Consider the following 24,145-nt stretch of genomic DNA (forward strand, 5'->3'; position numbering starts at 1 on the left):
TTACATCTCAAATGTGTTCTTCTATTCTGCCACTGTCTTTTCTTAAATTAAAAAGAAAAAAAAAAGTCAGTGACCACAAAGCTGTGTTACCTACAGCTGTGTTTAAGCACCCTATTTGCAGCACCCATATGACTGAGGACACAGAGCAATGAATTCTGCTGCTCCATTGAAAAAAAAAAAAACACATTGATTTAAAGAGGTTTCAACCCATTTCCTGGACAACATCAGAGCCCACTGCAGTTTACTGCCTGCTTCGTGGTAGGGAAGCCAGATGTGCATCAGTGATGCAATGCTGGCGTGAGCTCTGCCTTTTCCACTAACAGCCTGGGGGGGGCACTTAAATAAATAAATACAAGTGATCCAGATGAGAGTGCAGCCCTGCTCTCCTGCAAAGAGCTCTGGAAACACAGCAAGAACAGAGTGAGGACCTGCATACAGACACTGCAGAAAGCAGCATCCAGAAGCACTAACGCAGAGCTGCATGCTTCTGAATTGAATGTGCTTGGGAAAATCCTAACACGTGGGGCATTCGCATGAGGCAACTCAGAATATTCACTGATCTTTTTAAATAATGGATTCTGGAGAGAGGCTTCCCTGGTGTTAGACTGTGTATATATATATATATATATGTTAGACTGTTAAATATATAAATCATCAAACTTCTCAAAAATTGTAAATAGCACAGCTTCTCATACTAAGTTTTTAGTAGTAATTTAGTTTGAAACTCATTCATTTGCAAACAAGCAGGCCAAAACAATTTCAGAAAACACTGTTCCCACTTAAAATAGGTGTGTAACCCAACTTGACTGAAGAAAAAAAAAAAAAAAAAAGCCACAGGAAAATCTAGCAATCTCTTTATAAGGGAGAGAGAGGAAGCAAGCAATGGCAAGTGACAGCATTATGAGTAAACACACAAAAAAGTAGAAGCCTTGTTTAAATTTGATTCCTTCTGAATTTTTAATGTATGACATGAAATACATACATACATACATATAATATACACATATATAGGCTAAAAGTCTCAGGATACTGCTTTCATAGCTTCCCCAGAAAGTTCTGTAATTGATCTTAAATCTGATCATCAACATGCATTATATCCCTCTAAACCTAAACACCATCTGGAAGACGTTAAAGAGTCATTTACACTGAGCATCCTCTGTGCTGCAGGACCCCAGAACAACATGCCAACTCCCTGAAACATGGCTTGGTTTCATAGTGCATCAAGCCATGTTTTAACATTTCCAAGCTGCTCTAGAGACTGAGGCTTTGCAGGGCTGTGAATTAAAAGCTAACAAACAAACAAACAAAAAACAACACTGAAATACACTTCAGCCCAGCTAGCACTAGCACAGCAGTTGTGCAGAAACCATGCTGAATGCTCCAGCTGGGTGCTATAATGCAGATTTTAGTAATACCTGTGTAGAAAGTTCATGAGTTAATGCAGACACTGAGCAAAAATACAAATACCTAAGCATGGAAAATGAAGTGAATCCTATGCATGCATGTCACAGAATTTGTACACAGACACAACTGACATGCAGAACTCCTCACCACCTAGTGTCCCTCAGAAGAAGAGTAGCTCTTCATGCAGAAAGCCACTGGCCATCATCAGTGTCATGAAGTTCTCCCTCAAATCCCAAGCCATCACAACAGCACAAAGCCTCACACACCAACAGCTGTATAGCACATGGCCTTCAGTTCTTCAGGATGAGAGGTGAACCAGAAAGCATCCCTAAAGCAACCACATACTCTCACAAGGAGCATGCCAATGGAGGTATGGTACCAACTACAGCAGTTGCTGTGCAAAAAATACCCAGTTGCAGTAACCAGGTTATCTGCAAAGAAAGCATCACAGTCTAGCATTTCAAACTGCTGAACCGCATGCTCTTTTTATGAGATAGGCACTTACTAAAAGTAAGGGAGAAAGGGAAACATCTCATCCTTTTCCCTTGCATAAAAATCCTTAAAGGTGAAAGATCTCTGAGCTGGAGTCCAAATTTACAACTTTATAAGTCTACTGGGAATTTTCAAACGTAGGAAGTTAAAAAAAAATAATAAAATTCTGCATTTTCTGCACCTCAAAGGCTCACATAAGTACAGTTAGGACAGAAATTACACTTCAGGTTGCATTTGCTTTTCTGTATACATTTACAATTTCTGGCTATTAATAATTTATATAGCTTGTGTACTTGGTGTTTTTTATATGCAAGCCCTCTATAGTCTTCTTTGCCTGACTCTTATTTTGAATATACACTCTTGTAGCAGCCAAACAATCCTGAAAAAGCATGTTACAAGTTCACTTGGTATTCCCCATAGATGAAAAATAGCCTTAGTAAAGAAAATTCACTTATAAGCTATTTAGTCAGAACTGTTTTTAAGAAGCCACTGTGTATGTATTACAAAAATAGCACGAATCCCATGAAACAACCAGTGTCATAATTCATTTAAAGCTCTTATTCTCCGTGCGTATGGGTGTTGCACATAAGGCTCTAATACATTAAATCCTTTCAGTTTTTCTTCTATTATTCTTCACTCATCTGTATCAAATTAAATGCTCCCAAGTTTAATGCCCAGCTAAAGGCAGTGCACACTATGCCTTACATTATAAGCATGGATCATAAACTTGATATTCTGGCTAAAAATCTTAAGGGAAGTCAAACATGGAGACCAAAACTGACTAAATGACACACACCTAAAGCACAGGGAATATTTCTGGTTTGAAATGCTTGGGGAGATTTTCCCTCTTGTGTTGCCAAAACTAAATTACCAGAGGAGGTACACACTAAATTTAGACTCTTGGAGGCTGCATCCATCCATAACCTGGCCTTTTTGGCACATCACAACTACTGCAGGCATTCAGAAAGCTCAGGGGATGCTACACATTGCTCGGCCTACTTAGCAAGGACAAAAACACATGTAGGACTCATGAAGAATACAAATACTTTATGACTAATCCAGCCTTTTCCTTGGCTGCTTCTCATCTTAGCTCTGTTCCTGTAACTGGCAATAGGGGAACAAGCTGCTACTTCCATAGCACGCATATTACTAGAGCTACTTTTTCACGCAGCAATAAGTGCAAAGAAAAAAGAAGAAAAAAAATAGAAAGGACCAACTGTCTTTTCCTTACTGCAATCAGTAGTGTTAAGTTTTAGGTATACTCTTCAGATCAGAATAAAGCCCTCTAGGAAAGGCAGAATGTCATATTACTCCTTACTGTTTTAGCTCAGATTGTCCACAATTACTTCCAGGCTGGCTGCAAAGCGTAGGCACACAGAGTCTCGCAGTGAGATGCTAAAGATGGCTGTAAGGCACATCTAGGTGGCTCATGTCTCCTAAAAGCAAAGCCTCTGAGATTGATGTCCAGACCTAGCATCCTTAACCCCCCTGCCCTGCTTTTGCATTTAGCTTTTTCTGAACTTTTGATTACTCCTTGTTAACAAAAATGAATAAACCTGAATGCTTGTAAAACAGCACGACAAATCTTAATGCCTTTTTTCTTAAAAAGAAGAAAAGGCCCACGCAATTTTACGAGGGGTAATAAAATTTCAGTGGCAGTGGCTCTGAAGTCCACTGTTAGTGCCATGACATGCTTCACAGTGTTACAGAGGTTCCCACATATTCCTTCCCTTTCAAGTCCTTGAGAAATGCTCATATTTTATGGAAGCTCATACTAGGCTGCCAAGAAGGCTGCCAACGTTTTAAGAAGCATCAGCCAGAGGAATACCAGAAGGAATGGCCACAGCTGCTCCCAGTCTGAGGCCATGCTGTGCCTGTGGTGTCTGCCCACAAGCTGGCCGGTGGTTTTTTGCTACCGTTTCACTTAGTGTAATCTGCAGGATGGCACCTCTCTGTGCATGAAATAAACTATTTGTAGTTTAAATAGTAAACTATACTAGATAAAGATCCCCAAAATTTCTCCTCCGATTCCCTTCACTGCCTGCAAAGACACCCTGCAACAGCACGTGAGAGGTGAACTGTGCAGTCTCAGATGGAAAGGAACTTGTCAGTAAGACTTCTGTGTGCCAGTGCCTGCCATGATCCAGCAGACTTTAGCAGAATTCAGAAATGCAGAGACTAAAGTTTTGCGGAACAGAAAGGATTGTGCCAGCAAGGAAGAATGCTTCTTGAGATAATGAAATACTGAATCCCATTTTGGCACTATAATGAACATAAAATAAATAAGAATCAAGCTGGACTATCAAATCAAATGGAGAAATTCAAGTTTACAGGTTTGACCCACTAAGATATGAACATAAAAGCAAGTAACAATAGCAATTAATACAGGAAGTTCTAAAGGAAGAAAAAAAAATTAATTTTCCACAGGATAGAGTAAGAGCTCTAAATGAAACAACCTTTTTTCAGTCTTTCCCTTGTGGTATGTCCTAATATCCTCACTAGAGGTCACAGAAACAATTGTGTAAGAAGCTGCATAATGAAATGGGACGGTTCTTTTGTGACTGTTTCCGTGCTTTTCCCCTGCTTGTCCCATCCAGCTAAAATCTCTCAAGTTGACTGTATTTAAATATTTTCCTCTTGTATTCTCAGTAATCAAAATTCTTCTAGATCACCTCCTCCCTATTTTGGGTAAGTTTTATTAATTTATTTATTTATTTAAAGCCCACACACATTTAGCTTGGTGGAGAATTCACTTCAAAAGCTTCCTTTCAACAATTTAAGAGCACATAAATAGCCATGCAGGAACAAGTCAATAACATGGCTAGTATAGTTCCTGTTTCAAACAATGTCAAACATGTATTTTATGATGAAAACACCCCTTTTCACACATCCTTCCATCTCCTTGTAAGTGTGTATATATATATATATATATACACACACACACATACATCCCTATATAAACACACGCATGCCTGCACATCCCTACGTGTATATTTCCTCCATGCATAATTCACCAAAAGAAAATACTAACTTCCGGACCTGTAAATATAACAACAGCTAAATACAGTACTTCAGTTCCAAGCTTAATAATTGTCAGAAAGGTCATTTCCCACATTCTCTATCTTTAGTTACACAGTTGCTATCAGTTTCTTGCAGGCACTTTAAACTGCTCCTCTTCAACCTTGTTTCATAGTCATTGTGCAATTCCTCAAGCATGCAAGATACATTACGCAGGTGAGATTTGTAAGAAAGAAGCAATTAAAGAATATGTTACAAGTTTGTCAGACTCAATTTTCTGTACCTTTCAGGGAACATCTATGCACAAAAAACATACCCAGAATACTAGGTAAAGTCACACATTTCAGTGTAAGACCCCATTTCAACTGGACCACCAAGCAGCTGAAATGCGGTAATGTGGGTTCAGTTCTATGTATTTAGAGCACTGTCTTCAGACGCAAGATAATCCCAGCATGTCATTTGTATGGAAGTAGCAATCTAACTAGATCTCCTCCAACACAAACATCTTCAAATTTAAAAATCACAGCAGGAAATCAGAAAGAATCACTCCCCAGGGCATCTGTAATCTCAGTAAAACACCAGCCTTTCCCTGTATCTTTCTAGTCAGCATCTGGATACGGATCCTGTACTTTAACATGTAACTTGCAGTTCCCACTCTGATTAATCAGACTGGCCAAAGTTTTCAAACCATTACTTGTCTTTTAGGGTTTATTAACCCTAAAAAAAAAAAAAAAAAAATTATTTACTATAAGAGTTCAGTCACATTTAAAGTGAAACAGGCAGATTTCCTTGACAAACTACTAAAGCAACTTACAGCAGCCTAAATGTTGATTTCCTCAAATGTTTATTTTCCTCCGTGCTCACACACATAATATTCTCCTGTAGAGTTCATACACCCGTTGAGTTTCAGGACCCTTACCCAGAAGGAACAGCTGCTGCAGAATTCTGTTCCTTGCGTTTTCAGGAGACTATTGGTCACTTTTTAGCTATGTACCACTCTCCATTTGTAAAGTTACCACCCTTGTAGCCTTAAAGTACACACAAAAAAATCTTACTGCTATATTCTTCCACACAGTCAGCCTTTTTATTATTTCTATGCATCTCCTGCTACATTCCTCCTGTTCACCTATGTTACGCTATCTCAAGGCACCTTATCTTTCCATGATTAAGATGAACACAAGAACTTTTCCTCTGTACATACAATGGTTTCTTTTCGTGGAGTAACTGCTTTATGTCAAAACTGAAAGTGATCTATTTTCAACAAATCAGACTTTTAAAGTGGATTTTAAATAAACATTTGTAGAACATGCAATATTTTCTTACCTGAACAGAGCTGTTCAACTTTTGTGTAGTTTAAAGCTAATATATCATTAACCCATGCGATGATGTCATGTCTGCTCATAGTCTCTTGGGTTATAGAGGTAGAGTACACGTTGACCGCCATTCCCCAGCTACAAGAAAAAGACAGAAAAGTATTTTTGACATTTTGATCATTGTTTTCTAGATATATTGAATTCAGAATTCGTATTCAAAGAAAAAAGGGAAAGCTGCATCACTCTGGAATCTTCCCTCCTTTATCAAGAAAGGTATCTTTTCATGTTTTGAATGACGTACAGCCTTCTCCTCTTGTACTCTATGAGCACATTTCTCTTGATGTCAGTGTGAACTTAACTCACAAACCTACAGTATTATCCTTAATGCTGTCCAAGTCAGAACAAAAAGAGTCAAACATAGCCTACAGATACAGAGGCAGAATTAGACCTGGGATTCCTCCATATAGTGCTGGACAAAAAATGGACTATTTCCACTGAGATTTTGCAAAGACATACCCGTTGGAAGCCTGATACACAATTCTGCAGAGAAAACCAAGACTGCCAGTAAACTCCACCCATTTCTAGTGATTTGACATCTCTGCCTTTGTTTTCGCTATTTTATTGCGTGATGATCCAATTTCCCAGATCTGCATTTAATTTTTAGATAACTTCTAGAAGATGTAGCTGTTCTGCTTGCTCAAATACTGGTTTCTTCTTGGGACAGGGCTTTTTAGATGACTTACTTGGTACCTAGCAGTCACAGTGAACATGATACAATGAATGTTTTATAAACAAAAGTAGCGACCTCTACTCTGAAAATAACTCAGCTTTGCAACCCCAGTTGTCTGGTTGGGAAGCTGTTTTGTAGCCTGATGTCTCTAAATCATAGAAACATTTCCTGTCAGCTTAAACTCATTTGTTCTTCTGCCAACATTATCCTCCAGCTCTAATGGCTTTACTTCCTGAGCTGATTTCCTAATGTGTTGCAGAAAGCAATCGGAGCCTGTCCCAGTGCCCAGGTAGGCTAGAATAAACAAATCAATTCTCCAAGTCTTCTGCAAAGTCACATCTTCATTTGCTGGTCATTGCAGCAGGACCTCTGCAGCATAGCTGAGCAGATTTCCACAGCATTCAGAAAACCTTTCAGCAAGACCTTGAAAAAAAATGGCACTTTGTGCTGAGTATCTGCTACCTGCGTAGCCATATAATTTAAAATTATATATATAATAATTTTCACTTTGAATTAATAAGTTAATTAAGGTCCTTTTCTGTAAGTAGTTCTACTTCATAGTAGCATCTGTCCCCAAGTGCACTGACTTGAAATGCATATTACTGAATTTTATACCCTTTGATTCTACACTAGCCATATCCTTCTGTTGCAAGACACTGCTGAGATAAAAGGTGAGCATATTCATGTTCATCTCGTCAACCGTTTCAAAGATCTGAGGCAAGATTTTCCAAGAAAAGAGCAAATATTGTTCTCAAAACTAATCCAGGAAGTTCACTAGTAACAAGCCAAGAAAGACACATCTCAGAAATGATCAAATACCAAAAAAGCTTGCAATATTATTATTGAAAACAAATGGTTTGGTGAGGACTCCACACTTCTGTCCATAGTGACACTCTGTATCTCCCACTGCACAGGTCAGATGTAGGGCCAGCCAACTAACTCCACTGTAGACCTCAACTTTCTTCCTCAGTGAAAGACAGCAGGTCCTCTCTGGGATTTGAAGAGCACGTGGACTATTTCCACTGAGATTTTGCAAAGATATATCCGTTGGAAGCCTGATATACAATTCTGCAGAGAAAACCAAGACTGCCAGTAAACTCCACCCATTTCTAGGTATGTTGGAGCAACCTAGATAAAAAAGTTTACCAAACAAACAAGCAGGCCCCACCAGAGTAAATCTACCCTCAGTAATATTTAAGTCTATAACTACATACAGCATTAAAGTACAAGATGACAAAGTTCCTAATGTATGCAACTTCCTATGAACAAAATTTTATGAGGTCATTTAAATTGTCCATACCTACTGACATCGAGAAGCCAGTCCCTTACTATTTGTCTTAAAGAAGAGAAGATTAATAAAAAAAAAAAAAAAAAAAAAAAAAGGGCATGAAAGCCAATAAGAGAAAGCAGGCTCCAAAAATTCATGCTCTGATAGTCAGGGCTATGCCTGCAGTGCCAGCAGTTCCCTCAGAACCAGGCTGCCCCTCTGCCCACTTCTGTACACATCCAAAGCTTGGAAGAAACCAGACTTCCCACAGCCTTCCTGTGGGCTCCTGGACAGCACAACTGAATGTGCAGTAACAGCTAGCAAAGGTTGTTCTCTTGGCATGCAGTAAGTGCTTGGACTGAGTTAAGAGCTAGGAATAATGTTTTAGAAATAAGGCGTGCCCTTTTATTTTTCAGACCATGGTGGTTCATCATGGAAGCTCAGCTCCAACTCTGGGATCAAAGAGGGACTGGATATGCAAATGGTACTTTTGTTACCAATGTCCTCTCAAATTTAAAACATCATTTTAAGCACATTTTTCACTTTGTTTCATATAGATGAGAAAGGAACAGAAAGATACTAACTCTGTCACTATTAAAGTGATGTGTTAAATATTATTTATAAAATCAGTTCAAGTAATAATTTAACAGTGAACTCAATGTTCACTTAAAATTCCAAATAGTGAATTTGGTATGAAACCAGCAGTTCAATAAAGAACAGTGCACTCACTCTAAAGAAGTCAAAGATAATTGGACAGTAACATTTGAAATAAATCTATACTAATTTTAATTGCCGTCAACTTTTAATCATCCAACTTTTAATGGCCTCTTTAGGCTGGGCAGAAGTCAGAACAACCACTAGCTACTGGCAGTGAAACTAGTGAAGCTGCTCTGTTAAAGAGATCCAGAAATCCACACGCAGGAAGGAAGCAGGAATTCCCTCATCATACTGTTCCAAAAGCAACATCAAAAAGAAATACGTATTTTGCTGCAACTGACAGCAGAGCAAACAAGCTGCTTGCTGCACAGGATGGACAACGAGTAAATGAACAGCCATGAGTTTTAAAGCAATATCCTGAAAGATATGTGTAATATTACTCATGGTATGTTTGCAAATGAAAGGAATTACGATGATCTACACATCAAACAAAAGCTTTGGCTACATTAAGAGACAACAGCTTTACATTTGTGTACACAGGTATAAATGAGGGAGCATCAATAAAATTTAAGTGATCTTAAGGAAAGTGAATAAGAATTTCTGTTTAAAAAGTTGGTAACTTCTACTCATTTACTGACATTTACTCATGTCAGCCTGCTAGCATGTCTGAGTCTTCCACGGCCCGTTCTTTAGGAAGAGGTCACAGGTCCCTGGCTGGCTTGTCCCTCACCCTCCCATGGACACGGTTTGGATAAACACAGCTAGGAAAAGTTTCCTGTACAGAACATATATTCTGTTTTGGTACTCAGATACACACATACTCTGTCACGCAGACAGACCTTACGAAAGAAAAAAAGAAGAAAACCCAGGCAGAGGAGTCACCATACAAAGCAATAGATGAAAATCCCCGTGCTTGAAACATGCGGCTGGAGGCAGGATCTTGTGGGTGACTCAGCGCCCTGCGTGCGGAGCTGCTCTGAGAAGCCTGCTCTGGATTCCACATGCTAACAAACATCTGCAACGTGACACACGTGGATAGCTGAGCAGGTGGAGCCCCATAGGCCCTGCGAATGGCTGAGAAGCGAACAGCTTCTTTGTATGGCCTGAAGCGCTGCCTCTTCCGAATACATTATTTATGTTTTCAACTGTTAGGTTTTCCCTTGTTTAGACTGAAGGCTCTCAAGCATAAGCCTGTGATGAGGCTTACAGAGGCCTGAAAATCAGCACCTACCTTCCTGGGATCTGTCAGTTCCCACCACCCGTGCAGATGCCCAGCGTTCCTACAGCAGCTAATACCAGGGCCAGGCCAGCTGACTGCATCTCCAGCTCTCAGCATGCAGTAAAGGTTCAAAGCTTCCAGCTATCACAGTACTGCCCAGCCACAAAGGACTCCACCATATTTTACTTATTAGACACCAAAACTCAAAGCCACAATAAATACAGATAAGCTGCGAGTATCTTCACATTCTCCAGTCCACATCATAAAAATGCTTTTACACATGCATGTCTAGGTGCTATAGTGTTTAGCTCACAGGATATGTCGAGAGCTGAAAATCACGTATACTCTCAGGTAGTTCTCCAAATCAGAAGCATACTGGCTCAGCTTGCCCAATATTAAACAGTGCCCCAAAAGCAGCATTACTTTTTAAGGCATCACAGGCAGCACTTAACACTCAGCTACAGGTAACTGCAGCTCTTAAGGACAGCTTTGCAAGAGGCACATCCACTTTACTTGCCATGCTAGCAGCTCCTGACAGCAGAAACTGTCTTGTGCCAAACCTGTAACAATGACACAACTAGAAGGACCACAGCAATGTCAATATAGAGCACATGTGCAATCACCCTCCAGCCCACAGGCTTTCCTGTTCCGCACAGTTCAGCAAGGTATGATGAGGGACTTTCCAAGACAATAGCAAGCCTGTGCAACAGCACAAAGAGGAGCCTCCTGGAAGCTGGCACCGGAGAGCACCAGGATGGATAGATACTCTGAGCAGAACAAAAGCTCTTGCAACAAAAACAGCTGAAGCGGAAGAGGCGACAGAAAGTGAGGATGCGGTTCACCGAGGCAGCCCAAGCTTCTGCTAGAAAAGCATTGCAGGTGAAAATAAGGATTCCTGGAAGAAGAAACCCGGGAGCCCCAGCATCCGCATCCTTGCGGAAAGAAAATATGTCCTTCAATATAAACCTGCAATGGCAGCTGATTTGCTCACCTCTTTAGTATTCATTGCAGACAGTCATAACCATAATTATCAGAGGGCAGTTTCACACACGGCTGTCTCTACTGTAAGGGTCCGGAGGATGGAAAAATAGCAAAAGGCACAGCATGATTTTACAAACACTGCCCTTACTCTCCCTTTTGACTGATGCTGTGCTCCTGTAGCAAAGCCAATAGCTGTGAACAGCTACCTCAAATCACAGAGCTCTGACTAAAGTGCTACTTGTAGCAAGCATTTTAAGAACTGTCTAGTCAGAAATGCAGTTAAAGATTGATCACAATGAACTACTGCCACAGAACACTGAGAAAACAATCCTCTGGTTGTAATATAGGGGGAAAATCTACACCTTTCAGAAAGCAAAACTTTCTTGTGCCCTTATTCCCACATTACTAAATAGACCTATGTTAGAAGCCTTTTACTATCGATGTATCTCATTCACTTCTGAATGTCATTTTAGCTTCACAACGTGGATCTGACTAGGAGACCTAAAATGATTTGCAAAGCATGATACAGAGTCTAGAAAGAATGAAGCAAACCATGTATGTTTCAATGGTTTGAATCTTGCTACACGACCAGAAAAAAAAGCACATTTTGTATTGTTCTCACCGAAGTTCCCTGTTTAAATGCAAGTGTGGTTAGAGTACAGATTGCTTTCACTGGATTAGCACATTTTATCTTTAAAGTTTTGTTCTTTTCAATTAGAGGCTGCCTGCCAGTGCTTGGATCTTCTGACCTACATAGATTTTTATGATGGGTCTCAAGGCCTGGTTTAGTCCCAAATCTAAAACACTCTTCTAAAGACCAGCGGTAACTCTGTTTTGTGGTACATAAGACCAAAGAAAATGTAATTAAAAAAAAAAAAGCCCATTTTATCTGGGAGGCAGAAAAACAGAAAAACTCTAGTACTTTTGCAGACATTCAGTTTTCTCAAATCTGAAAAACAACCAACAGTATTCAAACAACATGCACAATTTGAGCCCAAACCTCTGAGACAGTCCAGGAGCTCGCAATGTATTACATTGTCGACTGCTTACTTTCAGCAAAACAGTTTTAAGTTTATCCACTAAATGCTTATGAAATCAGGGCAGTCCACAGAAACAAAATAGAACAGTTCCAAGCTCTAAGAAAATACCTTAGTGCTTAGAATATTTTAGGGCACCTGAAGAGGAGAAGCCAAATCTGCAGGCACAACTGATTTATCTATTTATTTATATCTGGCAGTTGTATTTGCAGTGCAAAAGCAACAGTTTTTTCAGATTACCTTCTTATTCCTTCATTCCTCCCGCTGCCACTGAAGCTGTATGGCAATGAAATGCATAATGTCATGTCTCCACTTTGATACTAACAATATTAGCACTTAATTACAAGCTATTTTAATTTTGGCCGAAAGCGCATGCCTATCCTGACAGAATCCCTTTCAATTTCTATTCATAAATGAATCCTAACTAAAAAAACGCTCTTGACAAAAGGCAGGAAAACATCAGCAGAGGTTGCCTTCTCTCAATACAACAAAAGCCCAACGGAGAATGCCCCACCCGCTCAACTCTGTGCAGACAGCTGCTTGTTATCCTGGGGAGAGGCTGCACGAACCTCAGTGTGAAACAATGCTACTACAAATTAAGAAGGTTTTTTTACTAATGAAGAACCACCAAAAGCTTTGAAGTGGGCTGAATGAGCAACGTAAGCATGGCAAGGCAGCAATGCTAAAATATTAACTACCTTTTCTTCCAGTTATTGTCCTCCCCCGCAAGGCTTTCAACTCTGAGATTTGAGGCTGGAATTGCTCCACTGATGCCCTGAAGGAAGATATTCAACCTGCACAGTTTTCACAATAGGATGGCAGCTACTTTGTCTTTTGCAATAAACACTGGAATGGTGGAGAAAAGAAGTTGATTCAGAGAAAAATAATTCTCAGACTTCTGTTACATAACAAACCCAAGCCAATCAGGAATTGGGATAGGAAAGAAGATGGACGATCATTTTGCAACTAGAAAACCTTGGAAAAATCTGATGAATAAACAAACATTTAATCCTCCTTGAAACAAAGTCTCAATTTGCCACAACAAACATGGGAGCTTAAATTCTTCTTCTATTCATTTTAATCTCTTAGGGAAAACAGCAGATTACTAGGAATATAGTACAGGATTTCCAAGATGACATATAGGTAACAGCATTGCTGAGCACTATGGTGGAGAAAGGATTTGCAGGTGCCTCGAGATGAACAGATGAACCTTCTGTCTTATTGCTCCCACTGGATGCTGGATCAACAGTTACAGATTCACACGGCACATCCCAAGTGTTCGAGCAAATGCAGACTTGCTGTGACACGGAGTGTGGAGTAGGACTGACCCCTTAACCCACTGCCCACCTGCACAGCACTCAAGCTGCTGGACACAGTGACAGGACAGCCCAGCAGTCACGACAAGGAACTCCTGCCCCTGGAAAGGGGCAGAAATCATCACAAACCTTAGCTAAGGGAAAATAAGTGCTCTGGCAAGGGCACGTGTGCACCCAGACTGCTGGCACCCAAGGTGGGATCTGCAGTACAGCAGCACAGTTTCCGTACTGCTGTTGCTTTGGCCATTCCACCTTTTACGTCCAAAAAGCAGCATGCAGCCTATGAGCTCCAGCAGGGCTGGCATCCAGCTAGTCAGTAAGATGAAGTCACCAAATTAATTTAGCGCTGACCTATCTGCGGTCTGGCCGCCCCCTCCATCCCCGCAATGTCCACACATTAAAGCAAGATGCCGACGCTTGCATGATGGCAGAAGAGATTTCATAACACCACGCAGGGGGGGTGGCAGCCCCAGCTGGTGGCTGTGACACAGCATAGGTCTGAGAGAGATGGGACAGGAGGTTAAGCAGGGAAGGCTCACTGATCACAAGCAGCCACAGCTTGCCAACAGCACACACAACACTGCTGCTCACAGGGGGATGCCTCACTGGAAGGGCGCTGCAGCGGCTGAGGAGAGAGACTGCAGCATGTCTCTTTGTAACACACTGCAGAGCACGGGGACCTTGCCACGCATCAGCTTTTCTCTCTTGTAAGAGTAACAAAAGCAGACGCACACTGTTTTTGTGCACTGTCTCTTCTAACCTTGATACATGCACGTTATCACAGGCAACAATACCTCCCAAGCAGGCAGTGTGGAGGTATACGGCACTGCACCTGGGGAAGGAGGAGCAGAATCACAGGTGCCACCCACACACTCATCCCTGGATGACAAGGATGGGTGCCAGTGCAGGGCCCACGGGACAGAGCCAGGCAGGCGGCCAGCACTAGAAAAGGAATAAAGGTGACGACACCGAGCTGGTGAAGAGACATTTATTTTAAGCCACCTTCACCCTGCAGTTGTAAACAAGCATGTGACAACAGATGAAGCAACACATAACCACGCAGGCTGCTTGCACCCATGTATCATCCTCTAAAACACGGCTCTGTATTTCTGTAACATAAGACAGTGCTCCAGCATGGTTGCCCAAGGCTCCCGCTACCACCACTGCTCAGGGCCACGGGACAAGCACTGAGCTCTGCAGGGCACACATGGGCAGGTGGCTGGGACCAAGCAGTGCACAGCCATGGCACAACCCACACTTAGGTTCCTGGCCAACACTGTGCTGCAGACCACCAAACCCGCTCACCAGCCTGCCTTTCTCTGGGTTCTGTGCTCAGCCTCTTCCTCATCTCTCTCTACCACAGATAAAAGTGAGACTGAAAATAATAACAGCTAAAAAAATCTGAATTTTGACATCTCTGTGTTTGTTGAAATAGGCCCATATAAAGATCCCTGTCTCTAGCTCATACAAACTCCTCACTGATCACTGTTAATGTCATAAAGGTTTTCACTACTAGCATTTCAGCCATGACACTTGCTTTTGGTATTGGACACCAAAGAAAGTCAACCTCTTCCCTCATTTTCATGAGTTAATCCCTTAACAGCCAAGGAGACACTATGAAATTATTCTGGTGCTCAAAAATATTACCAGCAAATGACTTGTACTTAAGGATTAACCCTACTAAGGGCTGCCTAGGATAGGACTGAACTTTTAAGTGCTACTGCTTAACTGCTAAATTAATTTTAGAGCAACTAAAACTAGAATACGCTAATCCTTTATGAAGTAAATTGCCCTTTATGAACATGCTAGCTCAGCCATCTGTGATTTATGTAATGTATTATTATTTCTGCATGCCAGTGGCCACAAACTTACATTACCTTTGCTGCACTACCAATGCAAGTGTCGAAATTACCAGGATAAAGTAAAGCTTCCCCCAAACTCTTATTTTAACCATACTGTTCTTTGAAGGTCTGCAAAGTCACTGTTTTCTTTCAGTTTTCAATTTTAAATATCTCCTGCCAAACTAAAGTGGCACATTCCCGAAGTTGTGCTTTTTTCCCAACCATTTTATTTAGATGCTGCTTACTGCTTTGATGCAACTGGAGTTCTAAGAGCAGAATTACTGACGGTTACAACAGTCTTTATCTGTGAGCCCCAGCAAAGCCTTGCACCTTAAGCTAAGAGAAGCATAGATGCCCTGTTTAATAGGATTTGGCCTCCTTTCATGGAATATCTTGAGGTCAACTCCTAAAGTACATTGCTTCCAGCTGGCAAATGGTCACATTAGCAAATTCAACTCCCACAATAAACAAGACAAAAAAAAAGTTTATTGCTTGAATTACCTTTAACTACACACAACTGCAATTAAGAAGTTAATAACCCATGCTGCAATGAGAATATTTGGCTTCTTCTGTCCTCTCAGTGCTGGTGTAGGTCATGAGATGAGACAGTTCTGCACCCCTCCCTGTAAACAAACATCAGACTACGCATATATCTGACACAGCTTAACAGCCCAACATTTCCTGCAGATTAAACTTATCAATAATGTTAATATTTTCTACATTAAAATGTATACAAGTCATTAAAAACTGCGGGAGTAATATATTGGCTCTTAACTTCAAAACATAATCCTTAATTGAAATGTAGATAATTAATCTTATGACGCAACAGAACTATTCCTGTGCTCCACTGTGCGTCAATGAACTTTTGGCCATTCCTGGGTAGCAAACTGCAGAAATTTCTCTCAGTGATTCGTGCGATGCAACAAGAAGTAATTAGTGCACTGCAGAAGCAGCAATACAACTTCGGCAAGAATTAAGATCAAAAACTATTGAACTGACATTGCATACACACATTTTTCTTTCCCATTCGAAACCTTTGACCACAGAACAATTTCATTTTGGTGGCACTACTAAGTGTGTTGCTACATATTACTTTTAAAGAAGCACTGGAATAGGTTGCCTGGAGGGGTGGTGGATGTCCCAGACTTGGAAACATTCAAGATCAACCCAGACCAGGCTCTGAGCAATCTGATCTAGCTGTAGATGTCCCTGTTCATTGCAGGGGAGTTGGACTAGACGATCTTTAAGGGTCCCTTCAGACCCAAATTAGGCTTTCACTTTAAAGTAGCTTGATACCATGACTTAATTTTGTGTGGTGCATTTTGAACTCAAGAGCTGTTTATGCCTCTTCAGGTTACCTAATATGATCATACTGTGATTGAGGTAGGCAAGGAACTCCAAAGATCACTTAGTCCAACCTCCCAGTGGCAACAGAGCCAACAAGAGAAGGCTGCTGATGGCACCATCCAGCCCAGTGCAGGAGCCGATTCTAAATCTGTACCTTGTAACCTTTGAAACATTAATACAGGCAAGGACTGACGTGAAACCCCAAATAATAATTCAGTCAAATATAATTCAAACCATTCTGCACAACATGGTTTTCAACAGGGCAGCTTTTTACAAGTGAATGCTGTCCATTACGGAAAATTTCTTTATTTATTCAGTCAATTATCATTTCACTGCCTCCATGCTCTCAACACTCCTACACAAAACAGCCTTTCTTTATATGAAAGCTCCCAATATATCATGGGTTACATACTCTACTTCCATACAATCACTCTCAGATTCTGTCATTATTTTCATAAGTCATGATTTGTATAACACCGAATCTGTAAGTAAAGCAATGCACGTCCTGCTCCAAGTATTTCAGTACTTCCCATCCGTGGTATTACTGGACTAACTCCGCAGAGATTAACCATTAGAAATGAAGCCTAACAACCATGTAAAAATTGCCTAAAATGAATTTTCATCCCCCTGAAATTGTTTAATACATATTGCCAGCAAGCCCTCCTGAGAATCAACACTGCATTCCAGAGTGACAAGCAAGAATTTACATTCAAGTGCATCCTTGAATAATTGCAGCTGGTTGAGTAGGAAATTTGTACAGCTCTGAGGAGCCCTGCTGTAGAGGGAATATTCATTCCATTTACCCCTAAAGATAAAACTGAAGTCCCCTGATCTCTCTAACTACCTTCAGGGTTCCAAGAAACTTAATAATGAAAATTAAACCACTGAAACAATACACATAGCCACATGGAAAAACGGGAACATGCACTACCACTGGACACAACATCATGGCAGCAAAGTACACTATTCCCTTACTGTCTCACATGCTGGAGAATAAAGATCCATTTTGCACACAGAAGAAATCCCAAACGTAACCCAGACCAGGAATTCTTCAGTTTGCATAGCTTGCTTCAATATTGCTCCAGACTACACTTAAATTCACAAGAGCTCACCCCAGTGCTGCTGCCTTGCCTCTCCATCTTCCATCACCTCACCCACATCTCAGATTGCTCCCTCCCCCAGACACCATGAGTCAGGCACGCAAGCCAGCCGCGTGCAAGACCAGAACATCAAGACCATGATCTGCATGGCATATTCCTCTCCAGGCACAACAATTTTGCACAGTTGTAGGATTTCCTCCGGAAGCTGCATCCTTAAGTCTCTACGCACCGATTAACATTTACATTTCCTGTTTAGATAGCACAACAAAACAGCAGATTTAATATGAAAGCACAACTCAATAAGCACAGAGTTCGATGCAAAGCAAGAAAACATTTCCACATAGATTAGCCAAGCCACGTAACGGGTGTGCTTTTGGTATACAGAGCCTTCTCTATCAAATATTTACTGACTTAGTATGCCATCGGGAATTTAGACAAATTGTAGTAAAAAAAAAAATCATAAGCAGTTCTTCACTTTGAGTTAGATGAGTTAGCATGAGGACAGCAGAACTATGCTAAAAATAAACAAAAAGGCTGTTGTTTTCAAAAAACCTGAAGAGTTAAATGCATGTTCAGTAAACTTTTATAGCTGATACTCTCCTTCTCCTCCCATCTAATTATAATGAAACAATATGATGAAGATGCTTTATTGGTGAGTCAGGCAGCATGGATCCGAGCACGGCAAGACTCACACAGCTTTTCAGTGCTACGTTAGCACCATCCCCGCAGAGACACGGATGTGTTCCATCCATACTCCCTGGCATTGATAGGGGCAGCAGGTGATCAGCAGCCCGAGCTGGGAACAAAGATCCAGTGGGACACACCAGGCACCCGCACGCAGCCCAATATTCACTGCTGTCACTGCTGTTACTGCACGCTGCGGCCTTCATGCCATCCCGTTCAGTGGTTCGTGTGATTGAGAACAGATGTGGTGCGACTGCTCGTTTTCAATTATCAAACAAAGGCTGAAAGTTGCATCCCCAAAATGAAAAGCTGGCACACACTTAATCTCCTTCCTTACCAAGCCTCTGCTATAATTATCTTTGGGCATGAGGAAGGAGAAAAGACTGTCAAATTAACTAACCTCCCCACCCTCAGGCCCCAAAACCAAAACCTCTGAAGATATTTTTAAGAAGTCACTTATTTGAATGCCAAGGATTGAAATGCAAACCTACTACACTTGTGTTTTTTTCTTGGTTTTTTTTTTTTTTTTTTTTTCCTTTCTCCTTACTGCCTCCAAAAACAATTTTTCCTATCTCAAGTGGTTACTCAGGCTTCTCCTCCTAGAACATTCCTGCAGCGCAGCCTGCCTGCACAGAGGGGGCTGTACCTCCCTTGCATTAGCTGCTTATGCAGCAAAGAAGGAACCCAAAAGAAAAGCTTCTATGGGGCATTCCTGGTCCACAGCCCTGCTTCCACATCACCAGTTTTTCAGTGTTATCCAGGGAGACAGGATTGAAGCAAAATGCCTGTTTCGAGAAGTGGCGGCATCCAATTCAGTTCTATCTTAAATTTGCTCCTGTTTTTGTTAGCATGCAGGAAATACTGCTGTTGCTATGCAACCCAGAAAGGTTAAAAAAAAAAAAAAAGCGCCAACAAAAAACCAACAACACCCACCATGTACTAAAATAGGGCCCAGCCTCCTGCCTAGAGGATGCTCTGGAAACCCACAGAGGTTGGGTGCAGTTCGGATGTTCACAGATGCCCCTGGAGCTGCACAAAACCAGGTTGGATGGGGCCCTGGGCAGCCTGATCTGGTGGGTGGCAGCCCCTGCCCATGGCTAGGGGTTGGGACCAGATGACCTTCGAGGTCCCTTCCAACCCACGCCATCCTGTGATTCTCCTTGGTGAGAGTGCCTACGTGCATGCTGCAGAGATGGTTCTGCCTGAAAGCACCTCGTTCCCTTGCACAAATTGGGCTGTCTGGCATGGAACATCTCTGCTTCAAACCCCCCAAACAGCACTGAGCAGAGCCATCCTCCCCAACGTGGGCTCGCAGGCAATTCCTAGTCAGCATGAGGCAGTTTCCCCCCTTGCTTTTTGAGAGCAGAGCCTGACCAGCACAATTCTCTCTGGGCAGAGCACTCCCTAATCACAAAACAAGATTTCAGATGAGCAGCCGCAGTAGAGGCAGGAAGGCAGCTTTACGAAAGTGAAAGAAAAGAGAAGGGTCTGAGCTGAAACACAACGGCTTTCTTCAGGGTCCCTGCTTCTCTCAGGGAGCAGTGAACACTGTGCTGCCCTCTGGGTGCTTGCAAGGCACGGACTTATCACAAATGCAGTTGTTAGAGAAGCACAGGCCACATTTCTAGGGTGTGGTCTCTTACAAACATTTCCAATGGCCTTTCTTATGCTTCCATTACAACCTAGGATGGAACTTATGACCTGAAATTGCAGCAGTTAGGCCAAGAGTAAACACCTCTGGAAATAACATGCCAAGTTACTAATGTGGTTAGCAGCATTTGCTCCAGGAGCATTTACAGTATCAGCGGACAACAACAACTCGCTGCATTTTACTCAGTCTCCTTTCCACAAGTTCTCAACAAGTCTGGACCTTGAACTATTAACATCGTCCACACAAATCGTCTTTTTTTCTTACTTCAGTGGAATCATTCACTCACTGCACCCAGCAGAGCACAGCTTTGGGGTGAGCAGCGCCTCCTGCCCAAAGCAGGGTGCAGCAGCACATCCGCTCCATGCAGGTCCATAGCTGCACAGAAGGAACAGGCACTCAAAGAGCAGTTTCCAAGAAGATGACTAAGGAGAACCAAGCATCTTAAGGAGATTCCTTCAGAAATGTACATAGAATCCTTTGAGTTAGAAGAGACCTTTAAGGGTCATCTACTCCAACTCCCCTGCAACGAATAGAGCTTCGAAAAAATACGGTGAGCTGATCAGCCATACAGAATACTCCAACTCTGCCAGGAACCACTGCAGACATGCTTACTTGAGAACAATTCTCCACCCAGCTGTTGATTTGGTTTCTCACTGAATTTTTTCAGTTTTTTTTGAACACAGAAAAGAAACTATACTTAAATTTAATGCTGTTCTCCAAAACAAGTACAAATCTATTTCAGGCCAACAAAACAACACCTCACTTCCAACCACATTGTAAAGTTAGTCTCCTGATCTGGAACACGTACAGCTGACACATGCAATTCCTTCCTTTGTGACAGAAGGAGCACGTGATCAGAGAAGTACAGATTCACTCTTATCATTAGTTATTATTACTTTCTGATTTTATTATTTACTGCAGAAGACAACATCTCCCCACGACCGCATTTTACACCAAAGCAACCTGTTTCCATTTACCAACTAAACGAGGGTGGAGGAGAAACTTAACACCTCTGGCCTGTATGTCCCAGTCTGCAAAACATAATATGTGCTCTGGACAGCTTGTAAGGACTATTTGTGGCTTCACACAGCACAAGGCTGGGACTGTGGTGTGGGTTCAGTTCCTCGCTGCACTCTCAGTATGATGGTAACACCAGGGAATCCCTCTCGTATCAGATTCCTGACTTGCAAATTGGTACCACCAAGTTTACCTTGTTCAAACTTCATCAGGATTCACAGGCAGCTCAACTGGCAGGAGCTGGATATTTCAGAAGGAAAGCTTCATGAAGTACTTTGAGCTACAGATTGAAAGCTAAGCATCTTCTCTCTCCAGTGAGAGTGAACCTACAGATCTAGGTGCCATGACTCTGCAGGGCAGGGTGGGTTTCCACAAGGAGCCAAAGTAGGATTCTTTAATTGAGTTATTCCTTTTATACATTAAAGGTTTGTTTCTAAAATAATTTTAATTGGATTGCTTACCTCCCCAAGATAGAATGCAATATTAGCATTATCTGCCCTGCATTCTTGTATATTCCCATAGACGGGCAGAAGGATGCAAAGCCATGCAAGGCGCCTTGCGCTGGGAAGAATTTGCCTTTCATACACATGCTGCACAAGTTCATGCTTTCTGGAAAATTGGGCAATTGATGCAATTATTTCTGTCATCATGTGCTCAATACAGCTGTCTCACAAAACGCCTTTCCTAGACATAGCTCAGTGCAGGGTGAAGCAGACAGAAGGACTAGCAAATCGACTTGTTGATAGCTGCTGGAGACTGTATTTACGTGCTGCAAAAGAATAATGGAGAATTCCATTCAAGGGAGGTTTTCCAGAAGAGCCTTCTGAAGGCAAGCAGTGAGATTGCAAGCTGCAGCATTTAGGGTGCATGCTAGAATAACTGAAGGTTGGCTTGCAATGAATTGTCGTGCGTCCACCTCATATTTCTACTCAGCAGTGCAGTGGAAACACAGCTTTCCTCAACCATAGAACTAGTTAGTGCTGAGCAGTCATTTAGGGATAGGAAGCAAAGGCTCCATTTTTTCCTGCCAGCAGATACAGCTCTTCACAAAAGCAAACAACAACACCGAGAGCACGCACCGCCTCGGCACCGCGGCTCCGCGCTCCACGCACGCACCGGGGCTGCGCTACAGAGGCAGGACCAGGCTCGGGGGCGGCACGGCTCAGCTCCGCGGTGCAGCCCGGCCGCGCTCGGCTCCCGGTAGCCTTCCCCGCCCCACGGCAAGGCGCCAGCACGGAGCCCTCCGCCGGCTGTCAGCGGCCGGCAGCGCCCGCCGGAGCCGCAGACGTTGCGGTTCTCCTCGGAGAAGCGCCGCTGCGACCCAGCGCAGCCCGCCCCGGGGCCGCTGCCCGCGGGCAGCCCCATTTCCTGCTCCAGGGGCGTTCCCTGCAGAGGCTCCGCTCGCTGTCAGCGCGCAGCATCCGAGCGGCCGTGCCCGGCCCCGGAGCCGCGACCCGCAGCGAACAATGCCACCGGGCGCGGGGCTGCGACAAAGCGGCGGGCCCGCACCCCTAGGAGCGGGGCTGGGCTGGGGGCCGCGCCCGGCGCTGCGGTTCCCTGCGCGACTGACGGGCGGGTTCTTTCTTCCTCCTCCTTCGTGTTTTTTTTTTTTTTTTTTCCTAAATCATTAATTTTAATTTTTTTTTTAAATTATCATTTTTTCTTTTTTCCTCTTGATGCATCTTCCGCCCCGGCCGAGGACACCCCCCGCCTCCCGCACAATGCCGCGCCGCCTCTCTCTCAATCTATGCGTATTGGGGGGAGGGGGCTGAGCGCCGCCCGGCCCCGCTCCGCACGGCCCCCCCCACACCTCAGCGCCCGGCCGCCGCCCCCCAGCGATACCTGTAGGAGCGCTCCCCCCGCACCGTGTGCTTCCTGAAGGGGATGATGGTGGTGCCGTTGTCCTGGATGATGTCGTTATTGTTCTCGCCATTTGGGGACAGGGCTTGGGTCGGTCCGGGCATTGGCGCTCCCGCGGCTCCGCGCCTCCCCGCGCTGCGCTGCTGCTGCTGCTGCCGCTGCTCTGCGGAAGGTGGTGCTGCCGCTGCCGCCGCCGCCGCTGCTGCCGTCTCGCGCCGCCAGCCCCGCCCCGCCCCGCGCGTCAGCCTCGCCACGTGACCGCCCCGCGCCATGGCAACCGGCCGACTCCGCGCCACCCCCGCCATCCCCCCCCCTTCCTCCTCCGCCACCCAGCGCCGCGGCCCTCGTGCCCGGGTGGCGGCAGCGCGTGTGGGGGCGACGGCACAGAGCCGACCTGGCACCTAATACACAATGAGTAAATACTAAACGGTACAAAACGTCGCAAATCATGCACTCCCAACCACAAAAACAAAAGAAAAAAAGAAATAGCGTAAGGAAGTCTGAGTTCACCGATGGCATTTCTGTCCCCGCATGTGAGGATGCCCAGGCTCTGCTTGCAGCCGCACTGATCGCACCACACGGCCCTCACACTGCACTTCCAGGCTCCTCAGGCTTACACTGAGGGAAGTGACGGTGCCCTGACCATCCTGCTTGGGTCAGAAAGGAGGGAGCAGAGCCTGGCGATGCAGGAGGCGGCCTACCAGCACCACCATACGCACTGCTCATCTCCCAGCCCGCGGTTAGAAGCGCTCCTCACGCCCCAGCCCTGCCCCTCCTGCAGGTGCCAGGCATTCACCATCTCCACACTTCCTTCCTCAAGCCAGCGCTGCCCTCTGATGTCTGAAGCCAAAGGAGGGACAGCCACCTCCTCAGAGGCCTGGCCCTTGCCACGCTGTACCTCCCCACATGCCACAGTCACAGCGGAACTCACACCTCAATCATCCTACTGACAAACAGACCAGCAAGCTGCTCACAACTTGTCTCCCCTGCCCTGAAACCTGTGAGGGCGGCTATGAGCGCAGTGTCTAAGCAGCTCTCTCTCTATGGCCTCAAGGCTGCTGAATGTGAAAGAACACTTTCAAATTAGTTTGATTCGATTAATACATCAGGTAGGATTGCTTTTTTTCATAAAAGGAAAAAAAAAACCCCACAAGATTTTAACCAATCCTTATAATAATCACAAAATCATTAAGGGTGGAAAAGACCACTAA

At 43.5% G+C, this 24,145-nt stretch overlaps 1 protein-coding gene across 5 annotated transcripts in view; it reads right to left on the reverse strand.

Moving 5' to 3' along the window:
* Positions 1–24,145, reverse strand: part of MAPRE2 (microtubule associated protein RP/EB family member 2) — an 87,424-nt gene that overhangs the window by 27,579 nt on the left and 35,700 nt on the right. For 3 of the 5 annotated variants that reach the window (XM_048938741.1, XM_048938745.1, XM_048938743.1), the window contains exon 3: positions 6,238–6,365. In XM_048938741.1, the coding sequence (XP_048794698.1) occupies positions 6,238–6,358 (121 nt within the window). In that variant the 5' untranslated portion in view covers positions 6,359–6,365. Of the gene's footprint in view, positions 1–6,237; positions 6,366–22,916; positions 23,163–24,145 lie in introns of those variants that run through there. The other 2 variants (XM_048938744.1, XM_048938746.1) reach the window with 2 other exon arrangements.

The sequence above is a fragment of the Lagopus muta genome, chromosome 3, assembly GCF_023343835.1.
Source record: "Lagopus muta isolate bLagMut1 chromosome 3, bLagMut1 primary, whole genome shotgun sequence".
NCBI lineage: Eukaryota > Metazoa > Chordata > Aves > Galliformes > Phasianidae > Lagopus > Lagopus muta.